Consider the following 18,624-nt stretch of genomic DNA (forward strand, 5'->3'; position numbering starts at 1 on the left):
CTTAAGAACGATGGAGGCAGCTTCCGTCTCTAACAAACACTGATCCAAATGTTTTTCATTGTGGAGACCAGAGATCTGAGAGAGAGAGAGAAACATACAGAGAGAGACAGAGAGATAGAGACAAGGAGAGAGAGAAGAGACAGAGAGATCAATGAGAGAGAAATAAAACAAATGATAAATAAGACCTTTCCCTTTATATAATAAATCAAATATAGGGCCATCATCAATAATAAATATTTATTACTTATAACATTTGAAATGAATGTGAATGTCATTAAAAATAAAAATATTCGTGCAATGGGTTTGGGAACTGAGATGAGCTGCTTAATGAGTGAGGAAACATTGTCCTGGAGGCTGTTACCCAGTCAGGGTTATCGCTGTGCTGGTGGACCTCTGGGCTCCTGTGGGAACAGTTTCAGCCATGTTCTTTCTGGTACTGGCCCTGCCATCCACAGTCTTGATCGCTGTTTTCACCCATTTGGCTTCTGGATCAGCACAAATTTTTAGTCCTCGTTTGGTGACAAAACTATAATGTAAAGAAAAGATAATGTTAGCCATATTGTCCAATGAAAGAGGATTTGTGCATAAATTTGGCAGAAGAAGCCATCTTTCACAACCATCCATGAGCGCCCTCATTCTGCTGTCTGCTTTAGGAAGGAAGACAGATCTTCAGGTGACAGCCAGAGCTTGGTAACTGTAATTCAAATACTGGAGGGAAACTGAACTCTTAGGACCATCTAGTTCCATGTTCCAGCCTTGCTTCCTTCTCCCATCTAGAACGACTCAGCTCTGGGGGAGAATTGGAGATGGTTTATGTGCATCTCTAAGAGTGAAACTCGGTAAGTGTGCATTGGAGAGAGATTTTCCTTCTGCAGACAGGATTCTGGAGGACAGGGGTACCACGTAAGCAAATTCTGAATGTGTTCCTATGAGGTACAGCCACATATAAGGTGTGACACTCTACATAATAAGTATCCTACATTTGTGTGGCTATTTGGGTAAGTCCTAGCCTGGGGTGGCCATCAGAACTGGATGCTATGTTCATCTGTGTTGTATGTAGACTCATAGATTGAGCAAAAGAAGAAAAGGGAGTCCTATTCTTTTCCTTTTCTCAATAATTGTCATTAGGGGGCTGGAGAGATGGCTCAAGAGAGATGACTGTTCTTCCAAAGGTCCTGAGTTCGAATCCCAGCAACTATATGGTGGCTCACAACCATCCATAATGAGATCTGACACCCTCTTCCCATGTGTCTGAAGACAGCTACAGTCTACTTACATATAACAATAAATAAATCTTAAAAAAAAATAATTGTCATTAGCTAGGACAGTAAGAAGACAAGATAAAGAGGATGAGCTACTGACTAAGCTAAGATTTCCTCCACGCTGACCCATTTTCCTAGAGGAGAGGCGCACTTTAGCTTCGAGTAGACACTCACATTACAGCTCTCATGGCTCCCTCCTTGATGGTATAGGTCTTGATTCTTTGAACTGGCAGCCGCTGGGTTTGTAAGCTCACACAGATCCTCTCCTCTAGGACTTCAGTCCCCACACCTAGGGAAGGCAAAGGAAAACACACATAAAGCTTTAACTCAACAAGTGACAGGGTCTGAGCCATTTATTAAATCACTCTAACACATGATCAGAGTATACCACCACTTGCTTCTTTGGGGAAACAATTCATATTGGCACCCGAGTCGCTTGTGCATTATAGATTATGATAAATGGCTGGCTAAGTTAGATCAGTAGTGTTGTTTGAGGAATTTCATAGTAAATGTAACAAGGTGGACAGGCATGGGGGTACTGCTTTAATCCCAACACTGGGGGTCAGAGGCAGATGGCTCTCTAAGAGTTCTGGGCCAGCCTGGCCTACATAGTGAGTTTGGGGCTTGGCGGGACTGTGTAGATGAAACATTGTGTCAAAAACAAATACACAGTAACAAGTTGGTATTGGTCTTGGTATATTTTCATTAAGACAATTATGACAGCAGACTTCCCAGGGACACACTCAACAGCTACTTACTTAGGGTGTCATTTTTGTGTCCCAAATGTCAAAGGCACTGATTCAGATGGGCACTGGCCCTGTTTTATGGGGTACATGCCACAGTGAGGGAGCCAGGAAAGTAGAGAAGCACAAATCATTTCAGATACTAACTGTGCTGTGAATTAGGTAAAAAATTGCCATGGTGCAGAGTGAACCGGGGAAGCTAACATTCAAGGCAGAATACAGTTCACATCTGACTGAACAAATAGATATGTTCCCATTTTATAAGGCAGATATGAAACGCAGTATGGAAGGGTTTCCTCAGGATTTCTTCTCAGAGGGATGGACCAAGACGGCCAGTTAAGTTCTTAAGTTCATAACTCCACTTTCCATTGCACAAGGAAAGATCATAGGAGAGCCCACGAGACTTAGGAATTGGTTAAAACCCAAATAAGCAAAGTATCTACGTGTTAATGCCCTCCCTAGCTGGAGCTGCTGCTATGTGCTTCACAGTTGCAGAAGGATCTCAAGTCATCATTGATAACAATCAAGGATGAACTCTGCTGTTGCCGCCACAGGAAGCCATTTGTCCATGATGAGCAACTAGAGACTGTTTGCTTGCGCCGCTTTTCTTACGGCTCCTCTCCTTCATTCTCAACGCCAACCTGAACATTCTTTACCCAGCCAATATCATCCTATGCTGAACTACTCTGGACTCAATAGAAAAAGGAATTCTGGTCTCTTTCCGGTTTCCATCACTATTAAGAACGGTATTTCTATGTGTCAAGTGCACACGGCTGCCCAATAGGGCAAACTTGCTGTTTCTCAGCAATGTTAGGTGGTCCATTTGCAGAATTAAGTCAAAGCAAATTTACTTTTGTCCCATTTGGCATACACTAAAAACCACCAAAGCTTTCCAAACCTCCTTCGAGTAGAAAACTTGCAAAACTGAGAGCAAGACCACCCTTCCCCCAGTTCTCACAGACCACCTCCAGGCCTGCCATATCCTGAGTCTAGCCGGCCAGGACACCTGTCAACTCAAAATGCCATTCCTTTAGCAGCATGTAACCTAACAGAATATCCTTGAAGGTTTTTTCTTTGTCAATATTCCTGCTTTCACCCAATGTCAAGGATTTCCAGCCTGTTTCCTTTACTCCCTTTATGCCCATGTAGAATCTCTGATAAAGTTATAATATTATAGTCTAAGTGTGCAGAACAGAATACAAATAGATCTGTAAGTCAACTCCAGCCAGTAGGAAAAGGTGACCTTTTAGGAAACATCAGCCGAACAATGAGCTCAGCGCTTTTGTGTCTTACCTGGGAATATCTTTCAGGTTTGTCATTTGTCAATGTGAATTATCTGTTACTCTCAGTATCAAAGGCTGTCTTACAAACTCAAGAACTCTATCATAAGTTATAATATTCTCAACAATATTGGCAGACTCCTCTATTTAGTTGAGAATAATATTGGTTTTCTTGATATGAAGTTATGAACTTCTGGTCACCTTTTTCTTGTCTTTTGCAAGTAGAAAGCATTGATTTGCTTCTGAACATATGCCTTTGAGCGCATTCCCCGCTGTGAAGAAACTCTAAGAGTCTGATAATTTATCAAATCAATTTTAAGTAAACGAAAGCAAGACTCATTTGCAATCATTGCCAGAATTAATAAAAATATCATTCTAAGGATATTTAATGTGCTTAAGTAATCATCAGTTTAAAAAAATCAGATTATCCCATTTTAATTTCAGCTCACAGTGTTGAGATATATAGACAGGATATAATATTCAACTTTAAATAAATAAACATGAGTCCAAACTATCTGAGTTGAAATTAGCACTTCCCATTCTGTATATGAAGTATGAGGCTTACCTGGAGAAAGCAGTTATTCTAATCAAAACCCAAGTCAAACCTAGCATATGAGCCCACCTCTTCTTTATCCCATTAATATCTGCTCAGCTTACCTTCCACAACCCATGGGGTGAGGCAGCAGACTCCCAGGAAAGTCAGGAGGAGAGGTCTCATGGCTGAGGTCTCGCTGAGCTGTGCAGGAAGAATGTGGAGCAGACTCCCCAGGAGCCCCTTTTATTAGCCTCAATGGTCAGCACACTTCCTGGGTTGCGAGGGGCTTTCGGGGTGGGTGTGGAATCACGGAAAGTCTTTGCAATGATGATGATATTTTCTTTCTCTCTCTCTCTTTTTTTTTTTTAAATTTAAACCCAAGTTCCTTTGCCTTGTTCACACCAACATGAGACCTTGTGGCCTTTTCTTCTCCCTGTGTGGTTAATGTGTCAGTGAAACTAAATGTGTGCATGAGATGAAGTGTAGTTGTCTTTTTTTTTTTTTTTTTTTTTTTTTTTTTTTTTTACAGTTGTGAGGCTAAGGTCGGATCTTCCATCCTGAAGCCAGTCCGTGTCATGGCTCAGTGTGATAACTGGGCAACGGAAATGAGGTGGTGTGGTCACGGTGGTCCATCCCACCTGCTGCCTGGGACTGAAGGCGTCAACAACCACAAATCAGCCCCCGGTGGCCCTGCCTGACTCCACAGGAAAGCAAAGAGCTCACTGCTGTTCTGGCTTCTCCTTCTTCATCTCCTCCTTCCTTAGCCTTGCTCAGGTTGCACCCATTTCTTCAACAGGAGGAGGAACAACAGCATGTCTCTATGCATGCTTGCTGTTTGGGGGAAACAGAAATACACAGGTCTGGTTAAGCTTATTGAAAAGCTGTTCTACAATCTTATCTTAGAAAAAAAAAAAAAAAAAAGAGTTCCATCCCCAGCACCTGCATCTGTGCACTTCACAGTCACTTATCACTCCTGCTCCAGGGAATCTGATGGCCTCCTCTGATCTCCATGAGCACCTGACTACAGGCTCAGGTAGACTCAAATACATACAAGTAAATAAATAAAATAAAAGTTCCAGAAATCTCCCTTCTAAGGGTGTTCATGTACACAATCATGATCATGACAATTGCTGTTTCAGCAAATTAAAAAGTTAAATAGCTGCTCCTGTTTCTTCTGTCTTTGCTCTTGTACTTTGAGTAAGCTTACATGCATTAAATAGCCTCCTCTGCTACTACGACACAGATACAGCTACAAGGTTATTTTTTTCAATAGTATAATCTGGCCTGATTCCATTAATAATTTGGAAGATGGATAGTGGGAGAAGGCATACTGCTGTGCTTGTAGCTCTTGCTACCTTTATATAATCTTCCCAAAATATAGTTTTCATTTGCAATGTCTCCAACAGAGTTTAAGTATATCGATTATACCAACCTTTCTGATATTCCATTTTAGTTTTGTTTCTTAGTTTATATAGTTATCAATAAAGTATGTTTACTGATACTCTATATTCTATAAGATTTTTCATTAATATTAGAGATATAAAATAAATTTATATTTCCATGAGGATCATAAATTAATCTCTAAAAAATTTTGATTAATGCCAGTTAAGCCAAGCAGACTTCACCTGCACTCTCAGAATGTATTTTAAGCTCTTTCTACAACTGTACCACTTAAACCTTGAACACATTTGCTATTCAAATGACTGTTCCTGCCTCATATGGACTAATCAGTGTGTTGTCCCGATTCTAAAATACAAATATGACATCTTAGACTAGCTCGAGAAAGTCTTGGGCACTGTTAATAGGAATGCTGGTTAGTATAACCCTTATAGAGAACTGTATGGAGCCCTCAGAAAACTTAAAACTATTGAGCCGAGTGGTGTGGTAAATACCTTTAATCCTAGCATCTGGAGGCAGGTGGATCTCTGAGTATGAGTTCAGCCTGGTCTACAGAGAGAGTTCTAGGACAGCCAGGGCTACAGAAAGAAATCCTGTCTCACAAAAATAAAATAAATAGATAAATAGATAAATAAATAAATAAATAAATAAATAAATAAATAAATAAATAAATAAGCAAACTACTGTATAACCAATATGGAGAATGGGGTGGCAGGGCTCAGGAAACCTAAAAAATAAAACTGCCATGTGATCCTGCAATCCCACCTCTCTCAAAAGAACGAAAAACAGGGTTGTAGGAGGATCTGCACTTCAACATTTCTTTTGGCATTATCAGCAATAACTGCTCCTATAGAAAGAGAGAGTAGAGTGATGGTCAACAAGTGCTGAGAGAGACAGGGGTGGCACTCGTCACAGGACACTCATTGTCAGTTGACAGAAGAAATAATTGCAGGCAATCTTGTACAATGCTATGAGTACAGTAACAATATCATGCATTCTTTAATAAGAGGGAATATAAAATGTTCTAGCTTAAAAGTAACCGTGTGGAGCCGGAGGACAGTGACCTGCCCTGCAGGGAGCGCCATCTTGGCTCTGGGACTCCGCTGAACTTAGTCTGTACAGGTTAGAGTGAGGACCACAGAGGCAGACAGCTTCTGGGACAGGCGGGAGCCACAGAGCCGCTGAGGCAGCACCCTTTTGGGGCCGCAGACATCCAGCACCCTCCCAGCTGGAGGACAGTGACCTGCCCTGCAGGGAGCACCATCTTGGCTCCGGGACTCCGCCGAACTTAGTCTGTACAGGTCAGAGTGAGGACCACAGAGGCAGACAGCTTCTGGGACAGGCGGGAGCCACAGAGCCGCTGAGGCAGCACCCTTTTGGGGCCACAGACATCCGGCACCCTCCTAGCTGGAAGACAGTGGTCTGCCCTGCACAGGAGCCCTCTGCCTCAGGAGCAGGGAGCACATCTTGGATCCAGGACTCCACTGAACTTAGGAACTTAGTCTGCACAGCTGAGAGTGTGCACCACAGAAGCCTACAGCTTCTGTGACCTGCCAAAGCAACACAGCATCTGGGAAAGGTCCTGTTTTCCGCCTTCTTCTTCGGCCAGGAGGAGGTCCAAACGCCAGATATCTGTACACCTTCCCTTTAAGAGGAAAGCTTGTCAGCAGGGAGTGCTCTAACCACTGAAACTCAGAGGAGAGAGCCTGTCTCCCAGGTCTGCTGACAGAGGATACTCAGAATCACCAGAAGAACAACCTCTGAACAGAGACAACTATAACAACTCCAGAGATTACCAGATGGCGAGAGGTAAAGGTAAGAATCTTACTAACAGACCAAGACCACTCACCATCATCAGGACCCAGCACTCCCACTTTGCCCAGACCAGGGCACCCCAACACACCTGAAAAACTAGACCTGGATTTAAAAGCATATCTCATGATGATGGTAGAGGACATCAAGAAGGACTTTAAAAAACTACAGGAGAACATGGCTAAAGAGTTACAAGTCCTTAAAGAAAAACAGGAAAACACAACCAAACTGGTAGAAGTCCTTAAAGAGAAACATGAAAACACATCCAATCAGATGATGGAAATGAACAAAACCATACTAGACCTAAAAAGGGAAGTAGACACAATAAAGAAAACCCAAAATGAGGCAACACTGGAGATAGAAACCCTAGGAAAGAAATCTGGAACCATAGATGCAAGCATCAGCAACAGAATACAAGAGATGGAAGAGAGAATCTCAGGTGCAGAAGATTCCATACAGAACATCGGCACAACAATCAAGGAAAATGGAAAATGCAAAAAGATCCTAACTCAAAACATCCAGGAAATACAGGACACAATGAGAAGACCAAACCTACGGATAATAGGAGTGGATGAGAATGAAGATTTTCAACTCAAAGGACCAGCAAACATCTTCAACAAAATTATAGAAGAAAACTTCCCAAATCTAAAGAAAGAGATGCCCATGAACATACAAGAAGCCTACAGAACTCCAAATAGGCTGGACCAGAAAAGAAATACCTCCCGACACATAATAATCAGAACAACAAATGCACTAAATAAAGATAGAATACTAAAAGCAGTAAGAGAAAAAGGCCAAGTAACATATAAAGGCAAGCCTATCAGAATTACACCAGATTTTTCACCAGAGACTATGAAAGCCAGAAGGTCCTGGACAGATGTTATACAGACACTAAAAGAACACAAATTCCAGCCCAGGCTACTATACCCAGCCAAACTCTCAATTAACATAGATGGAGAAACCAAAGTATTCCACGACAAAACCAAATTCACACATTATCTCTCCACGAATCCAGCCCTTCAAAGGATAATAACAGAAAAAAACCAATACAAGGACAGGAACCACACCCTAGAAACAACAAGAAGGTAATCCCTCAACAAACCTAAAAGAAGACAGCCACAAGAACAGAATGCCAACTTTAACAACAAAAATAACAGGAAACAACAATTACTTTTCCTTAATATCTCTTAATATCAATGGACTCAACTCCCCGATAAAAAGACATAGACTAACAAACTGGCTACACAAACAAGACCCAACATTTTGCTGCTTACAAGAAACTCATCTCAGAGAAAAAGATAGACACTACCTCAGAATGAAAGGCTGGAAAACAATTTTCCAAGCAAATGGTCTGAAGAAACAAGCTGGAGTAGCCATTCTAATATCAGATAAAATTGACTTCCAACCCAAAGTCATCAAAAAAGACAGGGAGGGGCACTTCATACTCATCAAAGGTAAAATCCTCCAAGAGGAACTATCAATCCTGAATATCTATGCTCCAAATACAAAGGCAGCCTCATTCATTAAAGAAACTTTAGTAAATCTCAAAGCACACATTGCACCTCATACAATAATAGTGGGAGACTTCAACACACCACTTTCACCAATGGACAGATCATGGAAACAGAAACTAAACAGGGACACAGTGAAACTAACAGAAGTTATGGATCAAATGGATCTGGCAGATATCTACAGAACATTTTACCCTAAAACAAAAGGATACACCTTGTTCTCAGCACCTCATGGTACCTTCTCCAAAATTGACCACGTAATTGGGCACAAAACAGGACTCAACAGATACAAAAACATTGAAATTGTCCCATGCATCCTATCAGATCACCATGGACTAAGGCTGATCATCAATAACAAAATAAATAATAGAAACCCAACATTCACGTGGAAACTGAACAACACTCTTCTCAATGATACCTTGGTCAAGGAAGGAATAAAGAAAGAAATCAAGGACTTTTTAGAGTTCAATGAAAATGAAGCCACAACATACCCAAACTTATGGGACGCAATGAAAGCATTTCTAAGAGGAAAACTCATAGCTCTGAGTGCCTCCAAAAAGAAACTAGAAAGAGCACACATTAGCAGCTTGACAACACACCTAAAAGCACTAGAACAAAAGGAAGCAAATTCACCCAAGAGGAGTAGACGGCAGGAAATAATCAAACTCAGGGGTGAAATCAATCAAGTGGAAACAGGAAGAACTATTCAAAGAATCAACCAATCAAGGAGCTGGTTCTTTGAGAAAATCAACAAGATAGATAAACCCTTAGCCAGACTAACTAGAGGGCACAGGGAAAGTATTCTAATTAACAAAATCAGAAATGAAAAAGGAGACATAACAACAGGTCCTGAAGACATCCAAAACACCATCAGATCCTTCTACCAAAGGCTATACTCAACAAAACTGGAGAACCTGGATGAAATGGAGAAGTTCCTAGACAGATACCAGGTACCAAAGTTGAACCAAGATCAGGTTAATGATCTAAACAACCCTATATCCCCCAAAGAAATAGAAGGAGTCATTAATAGTCTCCCAACCAAAAAAAGCCCAGGACCAGATGGGTTTAGTGCAGAGTTCTATCAGACCTTCAAAGAAGATCTAATCCCAGTTCTTCACAAACTATTCCACAAAATAGAAACAGAAGGTACTCTACCCAACTCATTCTATGAAGCCACAATTACTCTGATACCTAAACCACAAAAAGACCCAACAAAGATAGAAAACTTCAGACCAATATCCCTTATGAATATTGATGCAAAAATCCTCAATAAAGTTCTTGCTAACCGAATCCAAGAACACATCAAAACAATCATCCATCCTGACCAAGTAGGTTTCATCCCAGGGATGCAGGGATGGTTCAATATACGGAAATCCATCAACGTAATCCAGTATATAAACAAACTCAAAGACAAAAACCACATGGTCATCTCGTTAGATGCGGAAAAAGCATTTGACAAGATCCAACACCCATTCATGATAAAAGTCTTGGAAAGATCAGGAATTCAAGGCCCATACCTAAACATGATAAAAGCAATATACAGCAAACCAGTAGCCAACATCAAAGTAAATGGTGAGAAGCTTGAAGCAATCCCTCTAAAATCAGGGACTAGACAAGGCTGTCCACTTTCTCCATACCTATTCAACATAGTACTTGAAGTCCTAGCCAGAGCAATTCGACAACAAAAGGAGATCAAATGGATACAAATTGGAAAAGATGAAGTCAAAATATCACTTTTTGCAGATGATATGATAGTATATATAAGTGACCCTAAAAATTCCACCAGAGAACTCCTAAACCTGATAAACAGCTTCGGTGAAGTAGCTGGATATAAAATTAACTCAAACAAATCAATGGCCTTTCTCTACACAAAGAATAAACAGGCTGAGAAAGAAATTAGGGAAACAACACCCTTCTCAATAGTCACAAATAATATAAAATATCTTGGCGTGACTCTAACTAAGGAAGTGAAAGATCTGTATAATAAGAACTTCAAGCCTCTGAAGAAAGAAATTCTAGAAGATCTCAGAAGATGGAAAGATCTTCCATGCTCATGGATTGGCAGGATCAACATTGTAAAAATGGCTATCTTGCCAAAAGCAATCTACAGATTCAATGCAATCCCCATCAAAATTCCAACTCAATTCTTCAACGAATTAGAAAGTGCAATCTGCAAATTCATCTGGAATAACAAAAAACCTAGGATAGCAAAAACTCTTCTCAAGGATAAAAGAACCTCTGGTGGAATCACCATGCCAGACCTAAAGCTTTACTACAGAGCAATTGTGATAAAAACTGCATGGTACTGGTATAGTGACAGACAAATAGACCAATGGAATAGAATTGAAGACCCAGAAATGAACCCACACACCTACGGTCACTTGATCTTCGACAAGGGAGCTAAAAACATCCAGTGGAAGAAAGACAGCATTTTCAACAAATGGTGCTGGCACAACTGGTTGTTATCATGTAGAAGAATGAGAATCGATCCATTCCTATCTCCTTGTACTAAGGTCAAGTCTAAGTGGATCAAGGAACTTCACATAAAACCAGAGACACTGAAACTTATAGAGGAGAAAGTGGGGAAAAGCCTTGAAGATATGGGCACAGGGGAAAAATTCTTGAATAGAACAGCAATGGCTTGTGCTGTAAGATCGAGAATTGACAAGTGGGACCTCATGAAACTGCAAAGCTTCTGCAAGGCAAAAGACACCATCAATAAGACAAAAAAAAAACACCAACAGATTGGGAAAGGATCTTTACCTATCCTAAATCAGATAAGGGTCTAATATCCAATATATATAAGGAACTCAAGAAGGTGGACTCCAGAAAGTCAAATAACCCCATTAAAAAATGGGGCTCAGAATTGAACAAAGAATTCTCACCTGAAGAATACCAAATGGCAGAGAAGCACCTGAAAAAATGTTCAACATCCTTAATCATCAGGGAAATGCAAATCAAAACAACCCTGAGATTCCCCCTCACACCAGTCAGAATGGCTAAGATCAAAAATTCAGGTGACAGCAGATGCTGGCGGGGATGTGGAGAAAGAGGAACACTCCTCCATTGTTGTTGGGATTGCAAGCTTGTACAACCACTCTGGAAATCAGTCTGGCAGTTCCTCAGAAAATTGGACATAGTACTACCGGAGGATCCAGCAATACCTCTTCTGGGCATATATCCAGAAGATGTCCCAACCGGTAAGAAGGACACATGCTCCACTATGTTCATAGCAGCCCTATTTATAATAGCCAGAAGCTGGAAAGAACCCAGATGTCCCTCAACAGAGGAATGGATACAGAAATTATGGTACATTTACACAATGGAGTACTACTCAGCTATTAAAAAGAATGAATTTATGAAATTCCTAGCCAAATGGATGGACCTGGAGAGCATCATCTTGAGTGAGGTAACACAATCACAAAGGAACTCACACAATATGTATTCACTGATAAGTGGATATTAGCCCAGAAACTTAGGATACCCAAGATATAAGATACAATTTGCTAAACGCATGAAACTCAAGAAGAATGAAGACCAAAATGTGGACACTGTGCCCCTTCTTAGAATTGGGAACAAAACACCCAGGGAAGGAGTTACAGAGACAAAGTTCGGAGCTGTGATGAAAGGATGGACCATCTAGAGACTGCCGTATCCAGGGATCCATCCCATAATCAGCTTCTAAACGCTGACACCATTGCATACACTAGCAAGGTTTTGCTGAAAGGACCCAAAGATAGCTGTCTCTTGTGAGACGATGCCGGGGCCTAGCAAACACAGGAGTGGATGCTCACAGCTATTGGATGGATCACAGGGCTCCTAATGGAGAAGCTAGAGAAAGTACCCAAGGAGCTAAAGGGATCTGCAACCCTATAGTTGGAACAACATGATGAACTAACCAGTACCCCCGAGCTCTTGTCTCTAGCTGCATATGTATCGAAAGATGGCCTAGTCGGCCATCACTGGAAAGAGAGGCCCATTGGACCTGCAAACTTTATATGCCCCAATATAGGGGAATGCCAGGGCCAAAAGAATGGGAATGGGAGGGTAGGGAAGTGGGGGGCGGTATGGGGGACTTTTGGGATAGCATTGGAAATGTAATTGAGGAAAATATGTAATAAAAAAAAACAGTGAAAAAAAGGAAAAAAAAAAAAGAAATGTAAAAGGATTCTAGTCATTATGGAAAATCATTCATGGAGCAAGACCTAGAGACCAGTAGAGATACATTACAGGAGCTAAAATCTGAATTATATAGAATCAAGACAGGGTCAGCAGGATTCACCGAATTAACATCCTGGGTCATGGAAGCAGGTCATGTTAGGTTTCTCACTGTGACTAGTAGTAGACACTTTCCATAATTTCCCATTAAAAAGTGAAAATGAAAAGTCCAAAAAAAAAAAAAAAAAAGTAACCGTGTGAGGTAATACCTAATACATATCTTAGTTAACCGATGCAGTCAGTTCATAAGAAGGGAAATAGACTTCAAAACCATGTTGCATATGACAAATACATATAACTATGATTCTAATTTTAAAACACAAATTAAAAAGCATATAAAAATGGAAACAAAGTACAGAAATCATTGTGTAGCCTTACATGTTTTTAATAAATATAGACAATGTCATTGATGGCTGACCTTTTCCTTAATATATCAAGATGGAATTTCTTAAGTTCTCAGTGTGATCTTTCACTTTGTGTTGGCCAAATCATGTGGCAGACAGAGAAACAAGGCAAGAGTCACCTATGGCAAGCGAGCATCAAAGTTAAGAAGCATCTTATCGGTAACAATTATGAAAATGGAAACCAAGGTGACCGTGGAACGCCCATATTTTCCTAGGCAAGTGATAAAAATTGGTAAGTCTGATACTGATACTATGATGCCAAAGATACAAAGTGTCAGATCACTTACAGTGTTAGAAATTGATACACATTTCCATAACACACTGGGAAGAAAAGAAACTGATATACTAGTTGAAGATAAATTCACCATTGTCTTACAAAGCCAAAAAATATTTATGTGTTGCAAGATACAGAAACTCTGCTTCTAGTTCCAAACTTGAAACACACCAAAATATCGTTGAGTCTTCAAGTGCTCTAATTGAAAATACATTAATCAGTGGTACATTGTGCAATATAATTAATTGAATGTAATAAATAAGGTCACACATAGGCCCCTGTTGATGATGTACATAGATTTGTATAATTTGGATTAGCCTGAAATAAAAATAAATGCAAATACCCCTAATCAGTTGTCTGCCTTGGAGGCTCTCCCACAAAAAGTGGCTCAGGACGCTAGGCTACTTCTACTCTTAACTAATGGCATCTCTTGCTGCCTGAAAGGACAAAACAGCATAGAAACACAATATCTTAACCACCAGGAAGTGACGTGTATTGTTTGGTTGAATTTCATTAGTGAGAAGCCCTGACCTGGTGCCATCTTTTAAGGACAGAAGGGAGAGATGGATAATATAGGTATGGGGATAGCTGGGAAATGCAATCAAGATTTGTGTCCAGAACAAAGAGCAAATAAAGTCTGCCATTCCTGCCAAAACTGCTTATTATGACTAACAGCTACTTAAATCTTATTTTTTTAAAGGAAAATGAAAGGACAATGACTGAGGTATTTTCTTTGAAGCATATTCCTATGCCTTAGCTCTTAAGTCATAGTTAGTTTCACCCCTAAAAAATTAGGTTATGTCTTTTCTGATAAATGTAGTATGATTACTATGAAGAAAGGTTAGACCCTATAGAAATTGGTGTGTATTGGTGTGTATTGGTGTGTGTGTGTGTGTGTGTGTGTGTGTGTGTGTGTGTGTGTGTGTGTGTAAGTGACTGCAGAGGCCATGTATCAGATTCCCTGAAGCTGGAATTACGAATGGTGTGAACGACCAAACCTGGGTACTGGGAATCAACTCAGGACTTTTGAAAGGGCCACTAGTACTCTAAACCACTGAACTATCCTCCCATCCCGTAGAAAAGTTGTTTTGGGTGTTTTGTTTTGTTTTGTTTTGTTTTGTTTTTAAGTACTACTGGTCAAAACCCCCTTACCGAGTTGTAACCCCTTGATCACTATGGATAGACCTTCCTTTCTCTTAGGTAAGTATGCCCAATGTATACATGTACCATTCTACGCTCTCTCTACAACATTCAATGACTCTAGATTTCTTATATCATATGTAAGGGCCATACAGTGTGTGGAACTTTTTGGTAAACCCTAAAGGGTATTAGCCAGTTTCATTCTTCAAGAAATATGATGCATTAAGTTGAATTCTTCTCTACATTTTATAGATAAGAAGCTGTAGCTTGTAGGAGTTGAGAGGTTAAGTCACCCACTTGCTCTTGACAAGCTCAAGGGGATAAAGGAGGGAAGATTCGACCCCACGATTGCCAGACTCCAGTGCCAAGCTACTAAGTCATACTGTATTCTCAGGTAACCTTGGACACAGTGCAGGCATGCCCTTTTGAAGGGTCTTCCCATTGTTCCTTCTTAACCCACAACCACACATCAACTAGAATGCATGAGTTTTAAAGCTTTCTGTGCTTATCATGAAAGATCTCCTTAGTATTCCTCCTGGAAATTTGCTTAAGTCTCCCTTTAATCTGAGATAGGCTTCTGTGGAAAGGTTAAATGTTGTAAAAGTAACATTGCCCGGAAGACGGCTGTCAATGCTCAAGGCTTCTCTACTGATCTATAGAGACAAATCTGTGATATGAAAGCCCTCTCCCCTCAGGACTCAGGGAACCCCATAGAACTGAAGACAGAAAGAGTGTAAGAGCCAAACAGGATAGAGGACCCCAAGAAAACAAGGCCTTCTAAATCAACATGATCAAAGCTCATGTGAATTCACGGAGACTGAGGCAGCGTGCACAGGGCCTGCGCAGGTCTGCATCATGTCTTCTGCATAATATTATGGCTTCCAGCTTAGCATTTCTCTGGGGTTCCTGAATGTGTGAATTCTCTAATCCTTGGGCTTTTCTCTTGGGTTACTTTCCTTCTGTTTGTTTGTCTCGTCCTAGTCCAATGTGTTAGATTTGTTTTACCTTATTTTATTTTATTATTATCCCTTCAAAAAATAAAATCAATTTATATATTCTGACATTATCATGAAACTCGGGCTTTATGTTTAGGTAAAATAGTGTTTAATTCATACCCTTACTGTAATCAGTTATAACAGGATCTGATTCTCTAATCCTTACCAATACAGGATTTCAATAAATCGATTTAGTCATTGCAAACAAATATGTAATAGATAATAGATAATTCCTCATTGCTGGTCGATCTTAGCTGTTCCAACTGTAAAGGTAGTAATCATTTGTGAATATCTTATGAACTCTTCTCCTTACTGTTTATCCATTTCTCTTTATTTCTTTAGGTGAGTGCTTTCATCACAACTATGCTTCTATTGAATTTCAATTGACAGCATGCTAGGAATTCATAAAGAGTTAAGGTCCTATGCATATACCCTGTTTGCAGTGGGAAACTCATACATTGCCAACAAAATTCAATGAATGTTTTAACTGAAAAGATCATCCTTAAGCACATGGACACATTTCCCCTGTGTCTTGCCTGAGATCTAGAGTAGGAATTTTTATTAAAGAGAAATCTCTGACATCTGGAGGAAAGAGGTCCTCAAATCTCTGGGGCACAGAGCACTTTGTTTACTCAAAGCTTCTCTACACTCAGTCCCTTGTTAAGAAGGTGACTAATCATGGAGATAGCTCACTGAAAATGGAGAAAAAATGAAAAAGTCTAGGCGATGGCTACCGGTAAAGTTCTACCACACATGGACGTTAAGGAATCCTTCAACCTCTGGGGTTTCAGTGATGTAGTAATCCCATCTTTATATTACAAACTGAGTTTGTCAACATCATGGAATAATTTGGAGTGTTTTTGTATTGTGAATGTATGATGCATAGAACTATATATTAAAGACCCGGAAGTCCTATAGCAAACTATGGCCAGCCTAGCATTTCCTAAAGTCTATCGACTACAACAGCCACTCATGGGAGATGTCAACTAGAAACACATTCATAACACTTATCAGTAGCATGGACTCTGTCTCCTAAAGTCACACTTAAATTTCACATCATGAGTGGATCACTAAACACAGTAGTGATGTCCAGACTACGGCCTGCCCTGCAGCAAGAGAAACTTGAGAGAACTAGGTGGTGATTGCAGCACAGGTGGAGGCAAGAACTTGATATGCATCAGAAGTCGGTTGGATTTTATATGTATCTGTAGAATTTCACAGACTGAGAACAAATCCTACTTTTGTTACAGTTTCCCATGATGGTGGTGGTGATGGTGGCAGTGATGGTGATGATGATGTTATGACTTTGCAATACCAGGTGACATCTAATTGCCTTTCTTGTGTTTCTCAGGGTTTGGCAAAATTCCTAATCTTACTCTGTAACCAGAGGAGCTGCTTGTTCCAGAAACTGTCAAGAGTAAGTGAGCTAAACTGACTTAACAGTCTGATTTCCTTCCTTTTAATTGTACCTGTGATGTTGTGAAAAGAGAAATAATGTTTCTCCAAAGAAATGGAAAGTTTCATAGGAAAAAAAAAATCACTGATGGTCAACCATGTAAAATTATATTGACTAATTTGGATTTGTTTAAATTATAGAATTGCAGTGACATTTTTATGTCACTATGTTAGACATGCCTGTAACCAACAGATACTAACTGCAGTGAGTTCATAGGACAAACATAGCACAAGTAGCAGCCTCCTCCTAATGTTTTTTGTAAAGCAGATTTCATTAGAACCAAGTAGTGCACAGTTGATTACATATCTGCTCTGGATGCCCATGCATTACAATGGTAGTGTTGAGTAATCGCCTGGTCCTTGAAGCCAAAACTATTTTGGACATCTAGTTCCTTACCAAAAATGAAAAAGTTTTCTAACTTATGCTGATTTGTATTTATTATTATATCCAGCTACTTTTAACAAGATTTTAACTCTGTGAAATGTATAGAAAGAAGGAAGGGGGTAAGGAAAATCGAGAGGGCATTCACAGCTGAGTTCTCTGAAAGTTCGTGGCTGGGCTGGGAGGGTGATTGGGAGATTCAAGTGAGAGCCAGGACTCACATTTCAAGCCTTTAATTAGCTCTCACTTATCTGTATATTTATTCCCACTCATTTGCTTGAAATTATCAAATATTTGTGATATTAACATGCAAGCCACTAGCTCATTGGATGGGTTCCCATTCAGCTTGATTTCTTAATAGAAAGATACACGGCCCCCAAAAATACCATGTAAGTTTCTGGAGTGCCTCATGGTTATAAAGATATCCAAACAATGTTCTGCCTTGTATAGGCAAGAATTATCAGCCCCAGGAACCATCAAGTTCTGGAGAACAGAGGAAACACTGTATCCACCACCACCCAGAAACTGCCTAAAGCATCATTGGTTACATTGTCTGTTGTTCACAGGTCACTAGAGAGTCTGGACAGAAATGCTGACAAATATAATCAATGTAACTGTCTCTGGGGAAAATTAGGTTTGGAGGAAGAAAGACAGCTTGTCTCTATCTTGTCAAGCCAACCAACCATGTGTCAAGAAATTAATATTAAGCAGACAAGCAGGGTTTCTTTTAGATTTCCTTATTTATTCTTCATAACATGTATATGTCTGTGTCTATATACATGTGTACAGGTGCTCATAGAAGCCAGAAGTATAAGCCTCCCCTGAACCTGGAGTTACACAGTCTGTAGCCACCACATATAGCTGCTTGGAAAGGGTCCTTCGAAAATGCAGCATGCATGCTTAACAACTTAGCCAGCCTCTAAATTTTCATTGTCTAACATATAAAATGCCACAGACACAAAATCTACTGTGGAACATTACTAATGGCATTTCTAGATTTCCTAATCTGGGTATCAAACAGATTCAGTCTGTCTGTGACAAAGCACACCAGGCAGGACCTGATTATTGGTTAATGCCACAGTGTGCTCAATACCCTTCTTTGCTTGAGAAGCTGTGCAGTCTCATGACTCCTAAGTTGTGAAACCAGAGGTCTGCATCCTTCTGGCTCAGCCATCAAAATTGGTAGCCAGAAGAGAATCAAAACCGTCCAACTCC

At 40.2% G+C, this 18,624-nt stretch overlaps 1 protein-coding gene across 1 annotated transcript; it reads right to left on the reverse strand.

Moving 5' to 3' along the window:
• Positions 1 to 286: 286 nt before the first annotated feature.
• On the reverse strand, positions 287 to 4,144 carry LOC110303666 (lymphotactin). The gene is made up of 3 exons (XM_021174844.3): positions 3,943 to 4,144; positions 1,437 to 1,551; positions 287 to 526 (listed from the first exon to the last, which is right to left on the reverse strand). Exons 1-3 carry the CDS (start codon positions 4,001 to 4,003, stop codon positions 358 to 360), a joined length of 345 nt encoding a protein of 114 aa, XP_021030503.1. The 5' UTR covers positions 4,004 to 4,144; the 3' UTR covers positions 287 to 357.
• Between the last annotated feature and the right edge of the window lie 14,480 nt (positions 4,145 to 18,624).

The sequence above is a fragment of the Mus caroli genome, unplaced genomic scaffold (genome assembly GCF_978045245.1).
Source record: "Mus caroli unplaced genomic scaffold, Mus_caroli_1 scaffold_1, whole genome shotgun sequence".
Lineage (NCBI taxonomy): Eukaryota > Metazoa > Chordata > Mammalia > Rodentia > Muridae > Mus > Mus caroli.